Consider the following 18718-nt stretch of genomic DNA (forward strand, 5'->3'; position numbering starts at 1 on the left):
CTATATATATATATATATATATATATATATATATATCTATATATCCCCCTCCCCTCAAGTTTTCCTTACTATTAACATTTTGTATTCATGTAGTACATTTGTTACGATTGATGAGCCAATATTGATACATTATTATTGGCTAATGCCCATAGTATACATTAGGATTCAGTCACTGTTGTACATTCTATGGGTTTTGAAAAATGTATAACGACCTGTATCCAGCATTGTGGTCTCATACAGAATCCAGGGTCCCTCCCTCAGTATCCGTGGGGCATTGGTTGCAGGACCCCTGCTGATACCAAAATCCATGGATGCTCAAATTTCTTATATAAAATGATGTAGTATTTGCATATAATATATGCACATCCTCTCATATACTTTAGATCAATACCTAATTTATTTTTTTATTTTTTTATTAACATTTTTTATTTTTTTATTTCAGCTCATCATGGGGGTACATAAGTTTAGGTTATATACATTTTCCATGTCCCACCCATCCCCCCGAGTCAGAGTCCCAAGCGCGTCTGTTCTCATTCTCCAGACAGTGCACAGTGCGCCTGGCACTCATCATGTAGTCATACCTCCATCCCCTCCCCCCCCCCACCTCCCCAGGTCTGCACCTTCAAGCATGACCATTCAAAAATATGGAACGCTTCACGAATTTGCGTGTCATCCTTGCGCAGGGGCCATGCTAATCTTCTCTGTATCGTTCCAATTTTAGTATATGTGCTACCGAAGCCAGCACAATATACCTAATTTATTGTATCAATAAAAAAATACCTAGATGCTATGTAAATAGTTGCTATACTGTACAATAAGAAAACAACCCAATTAGAAATGGACAAATGATTTTAATTTTAAATTTGTATTTTTTTAATTGTTATTTTTAATTTTTTTCCCAAATATTTTTCATCCACAGTTGGTTGAATTTGCTGATGCTGAACTTGTAGATACAGAGGGCTGATTGCAGTTTCACTGCTCTAAAAATCTCCTGCGTTCCAACTATTCATTCCATCCTCCCTCCCTTCCCCCAACTCACTGACAACCACTGATCTTTTTTACTGTTCCCAAAGTTTTATCTTTTTGAGAGTGTCATATAGTTCGAGTCATACAGTATGTAGCCTTTTCTGATTGGTTTCTTTCACTTAGCAATATGCATTTAAGTTTCCTCCTGTCATTTTGTGGTTTGATAGCCCATGTCTTTTTATCACTGAATAATATTCCACTCTATGGATGTACCACACTTTATCCATTTACCTAGATAAACAAAACCAAGAACATCTTGGTTGCTTCCAAATTTTAGCAATTCTGAAAACTGCTGTAAACATTTATGTGCATTTTTTTGTGTGGACATAAGTTTTCAACTCATTTGGGTAAAACCAAGGAGTGTAACTGGTGAATCATATATAAGTCTATGTTTAGCTTTGTAATCTAAACTGCCTTTCAAAATGTCTATAACATTTTTCATTTCCACCAGCAATGAATGAGAATTCCTGTTGCCTCACATCCTTGCCAGCGTTGGTGTTATTATTTGATGTTTTGGATTTTAGCCATTCTAGTAGATGTGTAGTGGTATCTTGTTTTCTCTCTCTTTGATCTGCAGTTCTCTAATTATGTATGATATTGAACATCTTTTCATATGTTTAGTTGCCATCTGTATATCTTCTTTGGTAAGGTATCTTCAGATCTTTTGCCCATTTTTAAAATTGGAGTTTTGTTTTCTTATTGTTGAGTGTTAAGAGTTCTTCACATATTCTGGATACCAATCTTTTATCAAATAATTATTTTGCAAATATTTTCTTCCAGTCTAGGCTTATATTTTCATTTTTTTAACTTATAAACTTTTAAATGATAGAATAAATTAAGAAGGAAAAGATAGATTAGACTATACAGACATTTAAAAGTTATCTACATAAATAGCCAAAATAAAATGAGGTATTTAAAAAAATAAAATATTTGCAGCAAATATGATAAATCATTATGTTCATTATATGAAAAGCTCATATTAGCCAGAAGACTTGAACAGATAAATCCTAAAAGGCTATAGAACAAATAAATATATGGAAAACTGTTTACTCTTGCCAGTAATGAAATGAATGCAAATGAAAACAATAAGCCCATTTTTGGGGCTTATCAAATTAGCCAAAAATGTATCAATGCTAATATCTAATAATGTGTTGACAAAGGTATTCATATATTGCCTAAAGGTGTCTAAATTGGTAATTTGCTGACATATCAAGGTCTTTTAATATGTCAACAAATGGAACATTGTTGTTAGGAATGCAAACTTTGGAGTCATGAAAACTTGATTGTAAATTTTGACTTTGTCCTTATTAACATGGGGACAACAATGCTGCCTATCTCACAGGGTTGTTGTGAGGTTTAAATGACAGACAACCTGTAAAGCACTTGGACAAGTACCTGACACCTGGTTGGGAGTTCAATACATATTAATTTTTGTTATTAGTAGTATTTTTTGTAGTGCCAGTGGTAGGAGGAGGCATTCCCAGTGCCCTTCAAATCCCAATACACAGTCATCTACTCAGAAGGGAAGTGAACATTTACTAAGATTTACTGGATTCTAACTGTATGCCAGAAACTGTAATAGAAACCTTTTCATACCTTATCTCACTTAGGTGACACACCATTCTAGGAGCTTGACGCTGATGTCTTTACTGTAGGGACGATGAAACTGAGACAGAGAGGATAGACTTGTCCAAGGCCACACAGTAAGTGGCAGAGCTGAATTTCCAACTCCGTTCTGCCTGATGTCAATGCTTTTTCTTACTTATTTACTTTTTTTAATGAGTAGGAAATTCAAACAACAAAGAAGTAAATAAGGCATCAAAGTCTTCCCTTTTCCCTCTCTGCCCCACTCCTATTTTTATTTTTACAGAAAAATATTTGCTGTTAGGAGTTTTATTCAGAACCCCTGCTCTGTATTTATGGGCATAAGGAGAGATACCACTACATACACAGTTCCCTCCCTCCCTTCCTTCCTTTTCTTTTTTAAACAAATAGTGATGATTCTGTGTGTATTGTCCTGCAACTTAATATAATTTGAACATCTGCCCCTGTCAATCCCTGTGCACAGTATTCTGCTATATGGCCCCACTAAATTTATTTAATCTTTCTCCTGTTGATGGACATTTTGGTTGTCTGAAATTTTTGCTCTTTCAAATAATGTTTCATTGAAAATTATTTCACCTGTATCTCTGCATATGTGTGGAAGAAGCTCAGTATAGATTTCCGAAATTGGAATTGTTTGATCAAACAAGGCTCCTTACATTATATCATGCTGGATTTTGGTCCTGCTTTGATCACATGGCAGTGATGTAAAGGAAACATGGTTAGCATTTGTGATTCTTACCATTAAAGTCTAATAACAACCCTAGGCTTATTCTGTCCAACTTCCAGGTATTCTGGAAAACCTGTGCCTATTCCAAAGGCAGAGAAGAAGGGGGAGTCCTATCATAAGTTAGGGAAAATGGGAATGGTATTAGTACTTTGTCAGGCTCCTTTAGCCTCTTTGAATGAACATCATTCCGAGTTGTTCTTTAAAACTTCTTGCTTACATCTTGACAATGAGGCTATTTTTTCTCAGTTGTGGTAAGTTCTATGGGGCCATACTTCTACTTTTATCCTCTGTGAATACCTTGGATTATTAGCATCTATTGAAGGATGCAGAGCTGGCTTCGTGGGTCTAGCCTGGAATCTGGGAGTATGATTATGCCACATACATTAACAGGTCTCAGATATTTGCTGTATTTTTATCCACTTGGCACTGTCGTGCTGCTGATCCAACCACTAACATGAGTTGAGCTGCATGTCTCTGCCTCTGGTAGCTAATCATGTGCTGAGAAGAGAAATAAGAAACCTGCAGAAAAATTATAGAGATAACAGCTGCAGGCATGCACAATTCTGGAAACTTTAAAATCACAGGGAAAAGCTTTGTGAGAGACAGGCATCAAGAATGGAGAGATGGACATCAGGATGGGTAGGTATTTGGAAGGAAATGAAAATAAATGTGATACTTCATGTAATGCTCTAGTATTACATAGTACAACTAGTAATATTTTAGTAATATATGTGTGATACTCTTGTAATGCATTTGACAATTCTAACTTTTTCATTCTATGATTTGTGGACTTAGAAACTACATATGACATGGAATGTTCAAAATATTATGTGGGGTTCCACTTCTGGAACATCTATGTGAGGAGTGTTAAATAGAAATAGAGCTGGATACTAGGTAAAGGCGGTAAAGACAGATTTTATTCAGTACTGTTGCAGTAAGAATAAGCAACTTCAGTATAAAACTGAGCTCAATTCTGAATACAACAAGGACAGATGGGGACTTAAAGTCAAGGAGCAGAGTGAGGGGTTGGAAGATGGCAAGTTAATTTGCATAAATAGGGATGTCACCCAAAGAGAAGTATACCACTTCCTCCACCCCACTGTCCCCCAGTTCTGGAACTGTGGCTCTGATATTTTGCCTAGGGGGAGAGGCAGGCTCTAAACGGAGAACTCTAAAGTTCTCCCTTAAGGAACAGACTTTATTTGAAATAGAAAGTAGGGAACTTCAAGTGTAAGGGTGCTCTCAAAAGCAATCGTGGTTTTGTTAGGGAGATATTAAGAGGAGCCTGGTAGCTTCATGAGAGATACAAGCTAAGCCATGGACCAACTGGTTTTAGTGGAGAGAATCAGAAAAAGGACAGCTAAGAAGAGAGCCCCCCTGGAGACAGAACAAACCTCAAACATCAATCTTTAAAACTACCCCTGCAAAGGAGTCCTAATTTAATTGGATCAGCTGTGGAGCAATCTATGTCACAGGGCATTATCATAAATAATAGAGCAATTAGCTGGCAATTAATGAAGCCTTAGGTCTGGGAGTGATAAAGGGAAGAGACAGTAGAAGAGAGCCCTGCTAAAATAACATCACTGATATCCTAGGGTGATTGTGTACATGCCCAATGCTGCATCCTCTGAGGAGCAACATCAGAGGCTTCACACTATGAAGGAAATAGATTTTGTTAAATAGTCCAGCCAATCAATACACAAATAGGCAAACAACAACAAGCACTAGAGACAGAGGGAGGGGACTGGTATCCGGAATTTCTGGAATATATTATCAGAAGTGTTCAGTTTCAACAGAAATTATGCAACATTCAGAGAAAAAGGAAAGTGTGACCCATATACAATATAAAAAGCAGCCAGTAGAAACTGTCTCTGAGAGGGACAGATGTCAGAATTAACAGACAAAGACTTCAGAGTAGCCATTATCAAAGAACTAATGGAAACCATGCTTAAAGAAGTAAAAGAAGATATGATGATAATGTTTTATTATGTAGAGAATATAAAGAGGTAGAAGTTATAAAGAAGTATCAGATGGAATTTGTGGAATTGAAAAATTCAATAACTAATTTAAACAAACCCACTAGATAGACTCAATAGTAGATTTGAACTGGCAGAAGAAAGAACTGAACTCGAAGACAGATCAATAGAGATTACGAAATCCAATGAGCAAAGAGAAAAAAAGAATGAAGAAAAACAGAGCTTCGGAGAAATCTATTGTGGCTATAATGATATCAGACAAAACAGATTTTAAGACAAATGTTACTAGAAATAAAAGGCACATTTTTATAATAAAAGGGCCAATCTATCAGGAAGACATAGCAATTATATATATACCTGACAACAGAGTCCCAAAATACATGGCACAAAAACTGACAGAAATGAAGGAAGAGTTAGACAATTTGATAGTAGTCATTGGAGACTTCAGTACTTCACTTTTTGTACTAGATAGGACAAGTAGAAGATCCACAGGAAATAGAAGATTTGAATACTATAATCTTAACAGACACTCTGTTCAAGAGTAGCAGAATATAAATTTTTCTCAAGTTCACATGGAACATTCTCCAAGATAGACCATATGGTAGACCATAAAACAAACCTCAATAAATTTAAAAGGATTGAAATTACTCAAAATATGTTCTTCAATCACAGTAGCATCGGCTGTATGAAGAGCTGAAAAACAAAACAAAAAAAATCACAATAGCATGAGATGAGAAATCAATAACTGAAAGAAATTTTTGAAATTCACAAATACATGGAAGCTAATACATTCAATAACCAATGTGTCAAAGAAGAAATATCAAGATAAATTGGAAAATCCATTAAGATGAATAAAAATGAAGAAAAGTATAACTTATTGGATATATGACTAAAGTACTACCTAAAGGGAACTTTCTAGCTATAAGCACCTATTTATAAAAGAAGAATGATCTCAAATCAACAACCTGACCTTTCGCTTTAAGACGTTTAAGGAAAAGGAAGGTCAAACCGAACCTAAAGCAAGCAGAAGAAAGGGAATAACAAAGATTAGAGTGGAAATCAATGAAGTAGAGGACAGAAAAACAATAGAGAAAAAAAAATCAACAAACCCAAAATTTAGTTCCTTGAAAAGATCAACAAAATCAACAAACATTTTAACTAGACTGACCCAGGAAAAAAGAGAGAAGACTCATATTGCTAAACGCAGAAATGAAAGGGGGACATCACTACTGACATAATAAAATGAAAGGATTATAAAGTAATACTATGAACAATAGTGTGACAATGAATTAGATCATTTAGATGACATTTAAATTCCTAGAAAGACACAAACTACCAGAAGTAACTCAAGAAGAAACAAAGTTTGAAAATGGCCTTCTCTTTCTGGTTCTCCCCAGAGTTGAGAAAAGCTGGGTTGAGAGGGCAAAAAAATATATATATAAAAAAAAAGTTTGAATAGATCTTTCTCAAGTAAAGAGATTGAACAAATCAAAAACTGCCTACAAAGAAAATTTCAGGACTAGATTGCTTCTCTGGTAAATCCTTCCCCACACCCCTTCAAACCTTTGTTGTTTGATTCTCTGCTAAACTCTAGCAAATATTAAAGAAGAATTAATAACAATATTCACAAACTCTTCCAAAAAAATCAGGAGTGAACACTTTTCAACTCATTCTATGAGGTCACTATTGCCCTGATACCAAAACCAGACAAAGAAAATAAAACTACAGTTCAATATCTTTTATGAATATAGACCCCCAGATCCTCAACAAAATACTAGCAAACAGAGTGCAGCAATATATAAAAAAAAATTGTACATCATGAGCAAATTGGCCTTATCCCAGGAATATAAGATTGGTTTAACATTGAAAAATCAACCAATAGAAGAAGAAAACCAAAAAATAACAGATGCATCCCAATAAATGCAAAAAAAAAAAATTTGTGAGACTCCAACACATTTTTATGATAAGAACACTCAACAAACTAAGAATAGAAGAGAATTTCCTCAACGTGATAAAGGGCATCTACAAAAAGCCTACAGCTAACATCACACTTAATGGAGAGAGACTAATTGCTTTCACCCTTAAATCAGAAAGGAAAAGAGAGTGTCTGCTCTCACCACTTCTGTTGTATTTGAGTTTGTATTCAGGGCAATTAGGCAAAACAAACAAACAAACAAAACAGAAACCAGGCTGAAAAGGAAAAAGTAAAACTACCTCTATTCACAGGGAACATAAATACAGAAAATCCTAAGGAATCCACTAAAAAAAACTGTTAGAACTAATAAATCAGCTCAGCAAGTTTGCAGGATATATAATATACAGAAATCAATTGTATTTCTACCATTAAATTGTATATTTATACTTTAAATAGGTGAATTGTATGGTATGTGAATTGTTTCTCAATAAAGTTGTTAGCAATCAGTTGTATTTCAGCTGGTCCAAGTGCAGTGGTGTTTACAATTAATTCGTCACAACCAGTTACAGATTTCTTTGTTCCTTCTCCACTCTTACTGCTTCACTTGACTAGCCAAAAGAAAAAAAAAAAGAAAAGAAACAAAAACAAATCAGTGGTATTTCTATACACTTACAATGACAATTCCAAAAATAAAATTTTTAAAACTTCAATTTATGGTAGTGTCAAAAATACTTAGGAGTAAATTTAATAAAAGTAGCACAAAATTTAATCTCTGAAAACTACAAAGCATTGTTGAAAGAAAAGACAATCTAAATAAATTGCAAGACATCCCATGTGCATGAATAGAAAGGTTTAATATTTTAAAGATGCCTATACTCCCCAAATTGATCTACAGGTTCAACATAGTCCCTATCAGAATTCAAGCTGGCTTCTTGACAGAAATGAAGAAGCTGATCCTAAAATCATATGGAAATTGCAAGGACCCGGAATAGCCAAAATAATCTTGCAAAAGAATAACAAAATTGTAGGACTCATACTACCTAATTTCAAAACTTACTATGAAGCTATAGTAATCAAGACAGTGTGAAATTGACATAAGACTGGACACATAGCTTAATGGAATAGAATTGAGAGTATAAAAATAAACCCATACATTTATGGACAATTGATTTTTGATATGGAGAGAGAATAGTCTCTTCAACAAAGGAAACTGAGACAAACAGATACCCACATGTACCTCACACCACATATAACCATTAACTCAAAATGGATCAAAGATCTAAATGTAAGAGCTCAAACTATAAAACTGTTAGAAAAAAAACACGAGGTAAATCTCCATGACAGATTTGGTAATGAATTTTTAGATATGACACCAAAAGCATGAGCAATAAAAAACAGAAGTCTTAGCTCAAGCTGCCATAACAAAATACCATAGACTGGGTGGCTTAAACAACAGAAATTTATTGTCTCCTTGTTCTGAAGGCTAGAAACTTGAGATCAGGGTGCCAGTGTGGTTAGGTTTTCATGAGGGCTCTCTTCCTGGCTTGAAGACAGCTACTTTTTCACTGTGTCCTTATATGGAGAGTGAGAGAGCAAGAACTCTCTGCTGCTGCTTATAAAGGTACTGGTCCCATCATGAGGACCTCACCCTCATGACCTCCTCTAAACCTAATTATCTCCCAAAGGCCCCATCTCCAAATACCATTATGTCAGGGGTTAGGGCTTCAACATACGAATTTTGAGGTGGGACACAATTCAGTCCATAGCAATAGATAAATTGGACTTCATCAAAATTAAAAACTTTTGGGCATCAAAGGACATTACCAAAAGAATGAAAAGACAACTTATGGAATCAGAAATATTTGAAGATCATATGTTTGTTAGAGGACTTGTATCTAGAATATATAAAGAACTCACCAGCCTGAGTAAGAGCGAGACCCCATCTCTACTAAAAATAGAAAGAAATTATCTGACCAACTAAAAATATATATAGAAAAAATTAGCTGGGCATGGTGGCACATGCCTGTAGTCCCAGCTACTTGGGAGGCTGAGGCAGAAGGATTGCTTGAGCCCAGGAGTTTGAGGTTGCTGTGAGCTAGGCTGATGCCATGGCACTCACTCTAGCCCAGGCAACAGAGCGAGACTCTGTCTCAAAAAAAAAAAAAAAAAAAAAAAGAACTCATACAACTCAATAATAAAAGGACAACCCAATTAATATGGGCACAGTATCTGAATAAACATTTTTTCCAAAGAAGATATAGAAATGGCCAGTAAGCACATGAAAAGGTACTTGAGATTTTTAGTCATCAGGAATATGCAAATCAAAATCATAATAAGATACCACTTCATATCCATTAGGATATTTATAATAACAAAGGGCAGATTATAACAAGTGTTGGTGAGGATGTGGGGAAATTGAAACCATGATACACTGCTATTGGGAATATGAAATGATATAGCTACTTTGGAAAACAGTATGACAATTCCTCATAAGATTAAACATAGAGTTTGCCTATGGCCCAGCAATTCCACTCCTAGATATAAAAAAAAAGTGAATTGAAAATATATGTTCCTACAAAAACTTGTACATGAATGTTAATAGCAGCATTATTCATAATAGCCAAAGGTGGAAACAATCCCAATGTCTATTAACTGATGATAAATAAAATGTAGTATGTCCATACAGTGGAATATTATTCAGCCATAAAAAGGAATGAGGTATTGATGCAAGCTACCACATGGATGAACCTTGAAAACATTTTGCTATATTATCACATTGAGGATTAAAAATAAAAAATTTAAAAAACCATTTTGCTAAGTGAAAAAAGCCAATCAAAAACACCTATTTTATGATTTCGTTCATATAAAATGTTCAGAATAGGCAAATCTATTGAGACAGAAAGTAGATGAGTGATTGCCAGGGACTGAAGGGTATAGAGGGATTAGAGGATGATGGCTAATTGGTACATGAAAATATTCCGTTTTGGGGTAATGGAAATGTTCTAAAATTGATTGTGATGGTTGCACAGCTCTATAAATATGCTAAAAATCATTGAATTGTACACTTTATATGGGTGAAATTGTAGGATATGTGAATTGTATCTTAATAAAGCTGTTAAAAATATAGTTGTAATTGTTTATATTTAAGAGATGTAAAGATAAATGAAGGTGAACAAAAATCAATGAATCAAAATACAGGTAATTATATGATCTGAAGAGAAACCAGAGTATAGAATACAGGTAGTTATTAACTTTTGTATGACTGTCATTTTCATATATTATACATCAACACTTCTATACTTCTTTTCTATACCAAATTTTGACTTTCTTATTTCAGTAGACAAAAAGCTATTTCAAGTTACATTATGGTCCTGCTGTCTGCCAGCCAATAGTTTTATTTTAGCAGTATTGCCATCTAAATATGGCAATGTTTGTGCAATTACTTGAATATTTTATTGAATATTTGCCCTTATTTATAAAAGAATAGTGGAATATGGAAAAATAAAGTGCTGATGTTAATGATTTTACAGTTGAGACAAAGGAAGATATTATTTAGAATGCCAAGAACAGTAAATTTGAGTCATTGAATTGAAGCAAGTCTGACAACTGTGTTCAATTATAAAGGAAAACAACAAAACTTACAACACATGTACAAAATATTCTAAATACATTGGCAAAGTTTGTGGCTAAAAAGTAAGGTGTAGTGATGAAGCAAATGTGTGGATCTTTACAATTATGTGTAAGAGAATATTGTTTTGATATACCAACATTTTTTTTCAGATAACATACTTTTTTTTTTTTTTTTTTACCCAGTAGTCCTTCCATATTCAACCTGACCTCTTGGCAGCCATGCCTCAGGGTAGGGTTGTTGTAGCATAGTGCAGATACCAGAGAAATCAGTCTCTGGCCTTTGAAGTTTAAAATAGGTTTTGGAAACTCAAGGCAGAGATAAAACCTCTGTGATTAAAATGCTTTTGAACTTCAAAAGCTAGAAGCATCAATAACCCAGGGAATAAACTCAAGCTTTAACCACAGGCATGTGATCACAGAATATCTGATCAGTTAGAGCTAGTTTTTCCGGTGCCTTCCTTTCTCTTAAGGACTAGATAAGAATTCCCTAGGCTCCTAAAGTGAAGACAGTCAGAGGAAAAGTGAGCTTTGAGTCTGGTGAGTCCTGAGGGAGGAGTCCTGTGGCCCACTCCCTAGAGTTCTGCACCTCTCAGAAGTGTAGGATGCATTGAGAAGAAATGGCTGTGTGGCAGGGCCTGGTGAGAGGGCTGTGACAACCCTCCCATCAACCTGCAGTGCCTTAGGAGAATGGACAGATGTGTTCAGTGTCCTCTGAGAGGGAAGAAGGAGTAGCTGAGAGCATAGAGAAACTTTCCTTTTGGAACATGGAGTCATAACTATGATCTTCATGGTTTGGCCACTGGAAACCAAATGGAAATAAGGATGTAAATGCCAGCATAAGTGGACCAGAGGACCAGGCACTATCTCTTTCTGTCCCACCCTTACTCCTTGGTGCTCTATAAGCCCTGAGAAACAGAATGTACCAAATATCATTTCAAGTAAACTGAATGAAGAAGGATTTTGAGTTGTGAGGTTACACCAGAAAATTAAATTTGACTGTCAATATTTAAAGTACAATGTTTTTAATAGTTTAGATATTCTTTATACAGTGTGTAACATTCTGATGTAAAATCAAATTAAGCATTTAGAACATGTTTGAGACTTCATGATGTTTTCTTTAGGTTTCTGGATTAAATTCCCCTCCCTTAGCTTTGTGCAGTGGCAGTATCATAGCCAATGAGGTTTATCCAACGTGAGATTATTGCTAATTGAAAATTAAATCACCCTCCCTTCCTCTCTTCCTTCTCCTTCTCCCACCAAATTAAATATTTAAGTATAAAGTTCAAATTTTAGCCATTCCACTTTCCAAAACATTCTTCAGGAAAGCATTATGTATTATTAAAGGCAGAGATTGTCTGAATAAGAAAATAACTTTCTAACCACCCTCTCTCTCCTGAAATATCTAAATAAAAATGAACAAGCCACTGAAGCTTCTAGTAGTTTATCTATTTTTGTCGTGGACTTTGGTCCATCCAGTTGCACCATGACCATTAGAAATGGATAAATTCAGGCTGGGTGCAGTAGCTCACAGCTGTAATCCTAGCACTCTGGGAGGATGGGGTGAGAGGATTGCTTGAGCCCAGGAGTTGGAAGTTGCAGTGAGCTATAACACCACTGCAGTCTACCCAGAGCAACAGAGCGAGACTAGGAAGGAAGGAAGGAAAAGAGAAAAAAAGCAATGGGTAAATTCATTGCAATCAGTTCATTTACTGCCTTGGGGCAAAGGCATGAGGCATGGTGTAGTGAAAATAGCATGGGATTTGAGTGTAAATATCTGGATTTGGTTTTAGTCCTTTGTCATCTTTGTGGTCTTCATCTTTGTCTTTGTCTTCATATATATTTAAAAATATTTTAAAACACAATTAAGGAGGATCGCTTGAGGTCAGGAGTTCGAGACCAGCCTGAGCAAGAGCGAGACCCCGTCTCTACTAAAAAATAGAAAGAAATTAACCTGACAACTAAAAATATACATAGAAAAAATTAGCCTGGCATGGTGACACATGCCTGTAGTCCCAGCTACTCGGGAGGCTGAGGCAGGAAGATTGCTTGAGCCCAGGAGTTTGAGGTTGGTGTGAGCTAGGCTGACGCCACGGCACTCTAACCAGGGTGACAGAGCGAGACTCTGTCTCAAAACAAACAAACAAACAAACCACCCCCCCAAAACATAATTAAAACTATGTATTTAAAAATAAGTGACAGATTGAGTCATATGGATCAGTGCTTCTCAGATGTTAATGTTCACACAAATCACCTGGAGATCTTGTTAAAATGCAGATTCTGATCCAGTAGGTCTGGAGTGAGGTCCCAGATTCTATTAATACGTTTCTTAAAAGCTCTCAGGTGATGACAGTTCTACTGGCCCAAGGAAAATACCATGTAGATGCTTGTTCATTCATTTATTGAACAGATTTTTATTTAGTGCTATGATGTGCCAGGCATTGCTCTAGACATGGGGGCTACAGCAGTGAATGGGGCAGTATAATAATTTATCATTCTTCAGATTGAAACTCTGTCAATATTTGTTCAACATCTATACTGTCGAGGTGGATAGCAACTGATAGTTGCTCTGTTATCCTCTATTAATTAAATTGTACAGTAGTCACATCATATGTGTATTTAACTTTTGCTTTTTTTTTTTCTGACTTTCATGTTTTTAAAGTGCTTTTTTTTGGTGTGTTTTTTAACATTCTGTCTTCAGGAATGTATGTGTTTGTGTGTGTACCACTTCTTGGGTAATACATCACCGGGTTTAACCTTGGATAAAATCACTCTTAGTAAATATCACTGTGATATGTGTTATTTAGTTTTAGAACTCAGGGTAGCTGTGACCTCCAACTTCAGGCAACCATCAACTCACTGGTCTCAGAGTTAGTTTTTCTGCTTGTAGTGAGTGGCACCACACAACTTGGGTGTGTAATTCAAAAATTACTCAACAGAGATAGGTCAGACCAGGCAAGGAAGGTTTTTAAATTTTCACCCAAGGAAATAGTCCACCTCAATTATGTAGAAACGTGAGTTAACCAGCATTTTATTTCTGATTTAGTCAAGTGATGTTTTAGTATCTCTTACAGATGACAGCCTAACCAAGTGTCCAATTGGCTAGTTATAGACAAAGCTATGTGTTTGCTAAATCTTATTTCTTTTTCCTCTCCCTGGTGAAAAAGAAGACTATATTTCCAGTCTCCTTTGCTGCTATGTTGAGCCCATAAGACTGGTTTTAGGCCAATGACACATAGGTTGAATGATATAAACCAACCTCAGGCCAAGTCTTTAAAAACACTCTACGTGCCTTTGACCATTGCTGCCATTATTAAGATCTTGGAGCATCCAGAGCGAGATGGTGGCATTGCAAGATGTAAGGGACTCAGATACGGAGTCCCTGGCTGGATAAGTTTCCCTGGACAGTCACCTGATGTGTCTCACATTCAGCATAGGTGAAAACCTTTGTGGTATGAAGATACTGACGTTTTGGGGTTTATTTATTACTGTAGCATAGACTATCTGCCTAATATGTGTTCTGTTAATCCACCTAGGGCCTACATGTCAATATTTTTCCAGATGAATGAATTAGGTTAATTTTACTAATTCTCTTTATCACAGTGTCCTAGTCCTGACCTCAGTTGCAGGCATGTACTAAAAACTTAGTTAATAAGTTAAGAGAAGGTGGAGCATAGGAGGAATTTGGTAAATATTTGCTGAATGAAAGAAGACAAAAGTGAGAAATTTTCACACTCAGCTTCCTGGAAAGGATTTTAAAAATTATTCATTTTTAGAATTAAGTATCAAAATCAAACATGCTCACTAAAAAATTTTGGAAAATTTTTGAGAAAAACAGGAAAACATTTTTCCCATTGTGCTATCCTTCTAACACAACCTTCCTTTACATTTTTGTGTGTTTTTCCACTACTCATTTTTGTTACAGTGTTGTGATTGCATTCTAGATGTTTTGGCCTGCTGTTTTTCATATTATTACATAGTCTTCATGAGCATAATTTAAAAAAAAAATTTTTTTTAGAGGTGGAGTCTTGCTCTGTTGCCCAGGCTAGAGTGTAGTGGCCTGATCATAGCTCACTGCAGCCTTAAACTCCTGGCCTCAAGCGATACTCTGCCTCAGCCTCCCAAAGTGTTGGGATTACAGGCGTGAGCTACTATGCGTGGCCTATAAGCATAGTATTTAATGGTTGCATCATAATCCATTATGGGATGAATCATTGAATCCCTTTTCTCTTTTGAACATTTAGGTTGTTTTCTAGACTTGCTTGTATAGCAAGATTTCCTGTATTTAGAATAATTTTCTTAAGATATATCTGGGAAAAAATCTTTGGAATAATCCAAAAATCACAGGCTGAAGGCAATTTAGTTCAGATTAGGACTTTGCATTAGTTTAAGAGCATGCTTTCCAATTCAATGTTCAACCCTGTTAGGGCCTCAAGTTCACCTTCATTAATGTGATTCTCTAAAACATATGTACTCACCATATGACATGTATATTTAAAGATACTCAAGCTAAATACAAAAAAAATTTGAATCAGTCTCCCAAAGCATAGTATCTAAAATAATGCTGTAACTGCCCAATTACACACACACACACACACACACACACACACTTGAGAATTATGAGACAGGCACATACATCTGGCTAGAATACAGATGTACAAGGAAAGATCTCTCTGGATCCTGATGCTATACTGGGACAGCTCAGCATACTGCAGTTGCAATAAGAAATAAGGACATCTCTATCCTGTTTATCTTTCTTTTTGTAACAGGAAAAAAGAACTGAGCCAATTATTGCCCACTCCCAACTCACTAAATCAGTGGCAAAACAAATGATTGTGCTGTGCCTTGTCTGATGTTTCTTGGAAGTTATGATGAGCTGCCAATGGATACTTAAGTTGTAGCTGTGGTGTATTTGAAATATCTCTGGTCTCGATGTGGAAGCCCTGATGTCAAATACTCATTCTCTCACTAACTTTATGACTTTAGGTGATTGACTTATTTTTTCTGAGTCATGTATCCTTCATTTGTAAAACGGGATCATTGTAACAATGGCTGTCTCACAATGTGGTGGTGAGAATTCAATATCATAGTGAATAAGAAGATGCTTTGTTAACTCTAGTGCTCTGTACAAAGTATATTTGCTGTTTCTCCTTTATTTCTTCTACCTTCATCAAAACCAGGGCTGGTCTTGGTTAGGTCAATTCATAATGTGATTTGGAAGATGCTGTGTCTTTCTCTGCAACAAACAACCTCGCGGGGCTCAGCAAGGAAAGATGTTGATCTGGAGCTTCCTCTGCAGGGCGCCCTTCACCTCCTTGTTGCGGAGGCTATAGATAAAGGGGTTGAGCATGGGAATTATGATGGTGTAGAAGACAGACACTACTTGGTTATTGGTATTGTTAGTGGATCTTTGGGGTTGGACATAGGTGAAAACTACAGTGCCATAGAAAATAGCAATGGCCAGGAAGTGGGAGGCACAAGTGGAGAGGGCCTTCTTCCGCCCAGCTGCTGAGCGCATCTTCCCAATGGCCACCAAGACCAAGCTGTAAGAGGTGAGGATGACTGCAGCAGGCAAGAGGGTGACCAGAGCAGAGAAGACGTAGAGGATCACTCCTGCTGTGGCTGTGTTGGCACAGGCCAGGTGGAGAAGGGGTTGTATGTCACAGAAGTAGTGTTTTACCGTGTTGGGTCCACAGAAAGGCAGGGCAAAGACATTCCCAGTCTCGATAGCGGTGTTGGCTCCACCGAAGGCGTAGGAAACAGCCACCAGCTGGAGACAGGTCCCCTTGGTCATGATAGAACCATAATGAAGGGGTTGGCAGATGGCCACGAAGCGGTCATAGGCCATGGAGGCCAGCAGGAAGCTCTCAGCTGTCGCATGCATTACAAAAAAGGTCATCTGGACCACACAGCCCTTGAAAGAGATGGACTTGTCAGAGGCCAGAAGGTTGACCAAGAGCTTGGGTGTGATCACGGAAGAGTAACAAACGTCAAGGAAGGAGAGTACACTGAGGAAGAAATACATGGGGCTATGGAGACGGGCGTCTAGGAAGATGAGTGCCATCATTCCCAGGTTCCCCACCACTGTGATGGCATAGATGAGCAGGAAGCCTCCAAAGAGAAGCTCTTGGAGGTCTGGATAGTTGGAGAATCCCAGCAAGATGAACTTGGTAACTGGGGTGTGGTTGCTGCTGGTGAGGGCTAGTTCTCCGGGTGTCATCTGCAGAGGTGACAATTGATAATCACTCAAGCAGTGTTACTAGAGCATGTCCATCCCCGTGCAAGGTATGATGAGGGAGAACACCAAGCAAGTATGAGGCTCCTTTTACAAGACGCTAATGGGAAGCACTGCGCCATAGTGGAAAGCACGTGGGCTATGAAGCCAAAAAGACCTGAGTCTTAATTCTGACTGTGGCACTAACTAATTGTATATTTTTGGATAAGCTGTATCTATGAGCCTTAGTTTCCTCATCTGTAAAATGAAGAAAATATGCCTGTTTCTCAGGGCTGCTGTGTGGCCAGAACTGAAAAATGAATGTAAACTATCTGCATGACTAGGACGTGGCAGGTAATCCATAAATGTGAGGCCTCTTCCCTGATCTCTTGTGCCTCTATCTATACAATATGTTTATAACTCTATTGGACACTTATTTCACTCTTTTTTTTAAAATCAAGATATGATTCACATACCATAAAAGTCACCATTTTAAAGTATACAATTCAGTGATTGTTAGTGTATTCACAAAGTTGTGCAACTTTTTCCACTATTTCATTCAAGAACATTTCATCACCCCCAGAATGAAACTCCATATCCCTTAGTAGTCACTCCCCATTCTCCCCTTCCCCCAGCATCTGGCAACCATTAATGTATTTTCTGTCTCTGGATTTGCCCATTCTGGACATTTCATATGAATGGATTTATACAATATATGGCCTTTTGCATCTGGCTTCTTTTTTTTTCTTTTTTTGAGACAGAGTCTCGCTGTGTCACTGGGGCTAGAGTGCTGTGGTGTCAGCCTAGCTCACAGCAACCTCAAAGTCCTGGGCTCAACTGATCCTCTTGCCTCAACCTCCTGAGTGGCTGGGACTACAGGCATGTGCCACCATGCTTGGCTAATTTCTTCTATTTTTAGTAGAGATGGGGTCTTGCTCTTGCTCAGGCTTGTCTTGAACTCCTGACCTCAGGTGATCCACCTGCCATGGCCTCCCAGAGTGCTAGGATTACAGGCATGAGCCACCGTGCCCAGCCTGCATATGGCTTCTTTCACTTAGGTTAATGTTACCGAGGTTCACCCATGTGGTAGCAAGTGTCAGTATTCATTCTGTCTTGTATTTAAACATGCTTCAGGGCATCCCATCCTCTGTATCACAACCACCTTGTCCTCTGCAAATCCATTGAGTTGAATGTCATGTCACCTGGGAGGTCATCAGCTTGGACATGGTGTTTTAGCGTGTGCTTGATTGTTCTCCAAGATATTAATCCATGGGATGACTGGACATGCCCAGAGTCCTCTCCTTCCTCCCCACACATTCCACTCACTTCTGCTCGCACCCGTATCTTTCTCTTTGAGTGTCTGGGCTACATCCTGAAGATCAGTAGGAAAAACTCATCAACTTCTTCATCCGTGTCAAACAGGTTTATGTTGAGGACAAAGAGGAATGTGGTGTCCTTGTGCAGAAGAATGTAGAACAGCTTCACCTTTATTCTCACCTGTTGTAACAGGTACAGTGTATGGCAGAAAGAGCACTAGACTGACAGGATGGAGACTGGCTTTCTACTTCCAGCTCTGTTGCCTGTTAGCTCTGTTACCTTGGGCAGTTATGCTCTCTCTGGGCCTCTGA

At 37.3% G+C, this 18718-nt stretch overlaps 1 protein-coding gene and 2 non-coding genes across 3 annotated transcripts; 1 reads left to right on the forward strand and 2 right to left on the reverse strand.

Moving 5' to 3' along the window:
* Positions 1-638: 638 nt before the first annotated feature.
* LOC123643033 lies at positions 639-745 on the reverse strand. Its single transcript, XR_006736610.1, has one exon. It is a non-coding gene; the product is annotated as a U6 spliceosomal RNA (small nuclear RNA).
* Positions 746-12026: 11281 nt separating this feature from the next.
* On the forward strand, positions 12027-12169 carry LOC123643024. The gene has a single exon (XR_006736602.1). It is a non-coding gene; the product is annotated as a U4 spliceosomal RNA (small nuclear RNA).
* Positions 12170-16136: 3967 nt separating this feature from the next.
* On the reverse strand, positions 16137-17096 carry LOC123642136 (olfactory receptor 1020-like). Its single transcript, XM_045557046.1, has one exon. The coding sequence runs from the start codon at positions 17094-17096 to the stop codon at positions 16137-16139; it is 960 nt and encodes a 319-aa protein (XP_045413002.1).
* Positions 17097-18718: the final 1622 nt, after the last annotated feature.

Source organism: Lemur catta, chromosome 7, assembly GCF_020740605.2.
Source record: "Lemur catta isolate mLemCat1 chromosome 7, mLemCat1.pri, whole genome shotgun sequence".
In the NCBI taxonomy this organism is placed as follows: Eukaryota; Metazoa; Chordata; class Mammalia; order Primates; family Lemuridae; genus Lemur; species Lemur catta.

What these genes read in the sequence shown, in the direction of transcription:
- LOC123642136 (XM_045557046.1), bottom strand. Translation starts at nt 17,096, where the DNA reads ATGACACCCGGAGAACTAGCCCTCACCAGCAGCAACCACACCCCAGTT.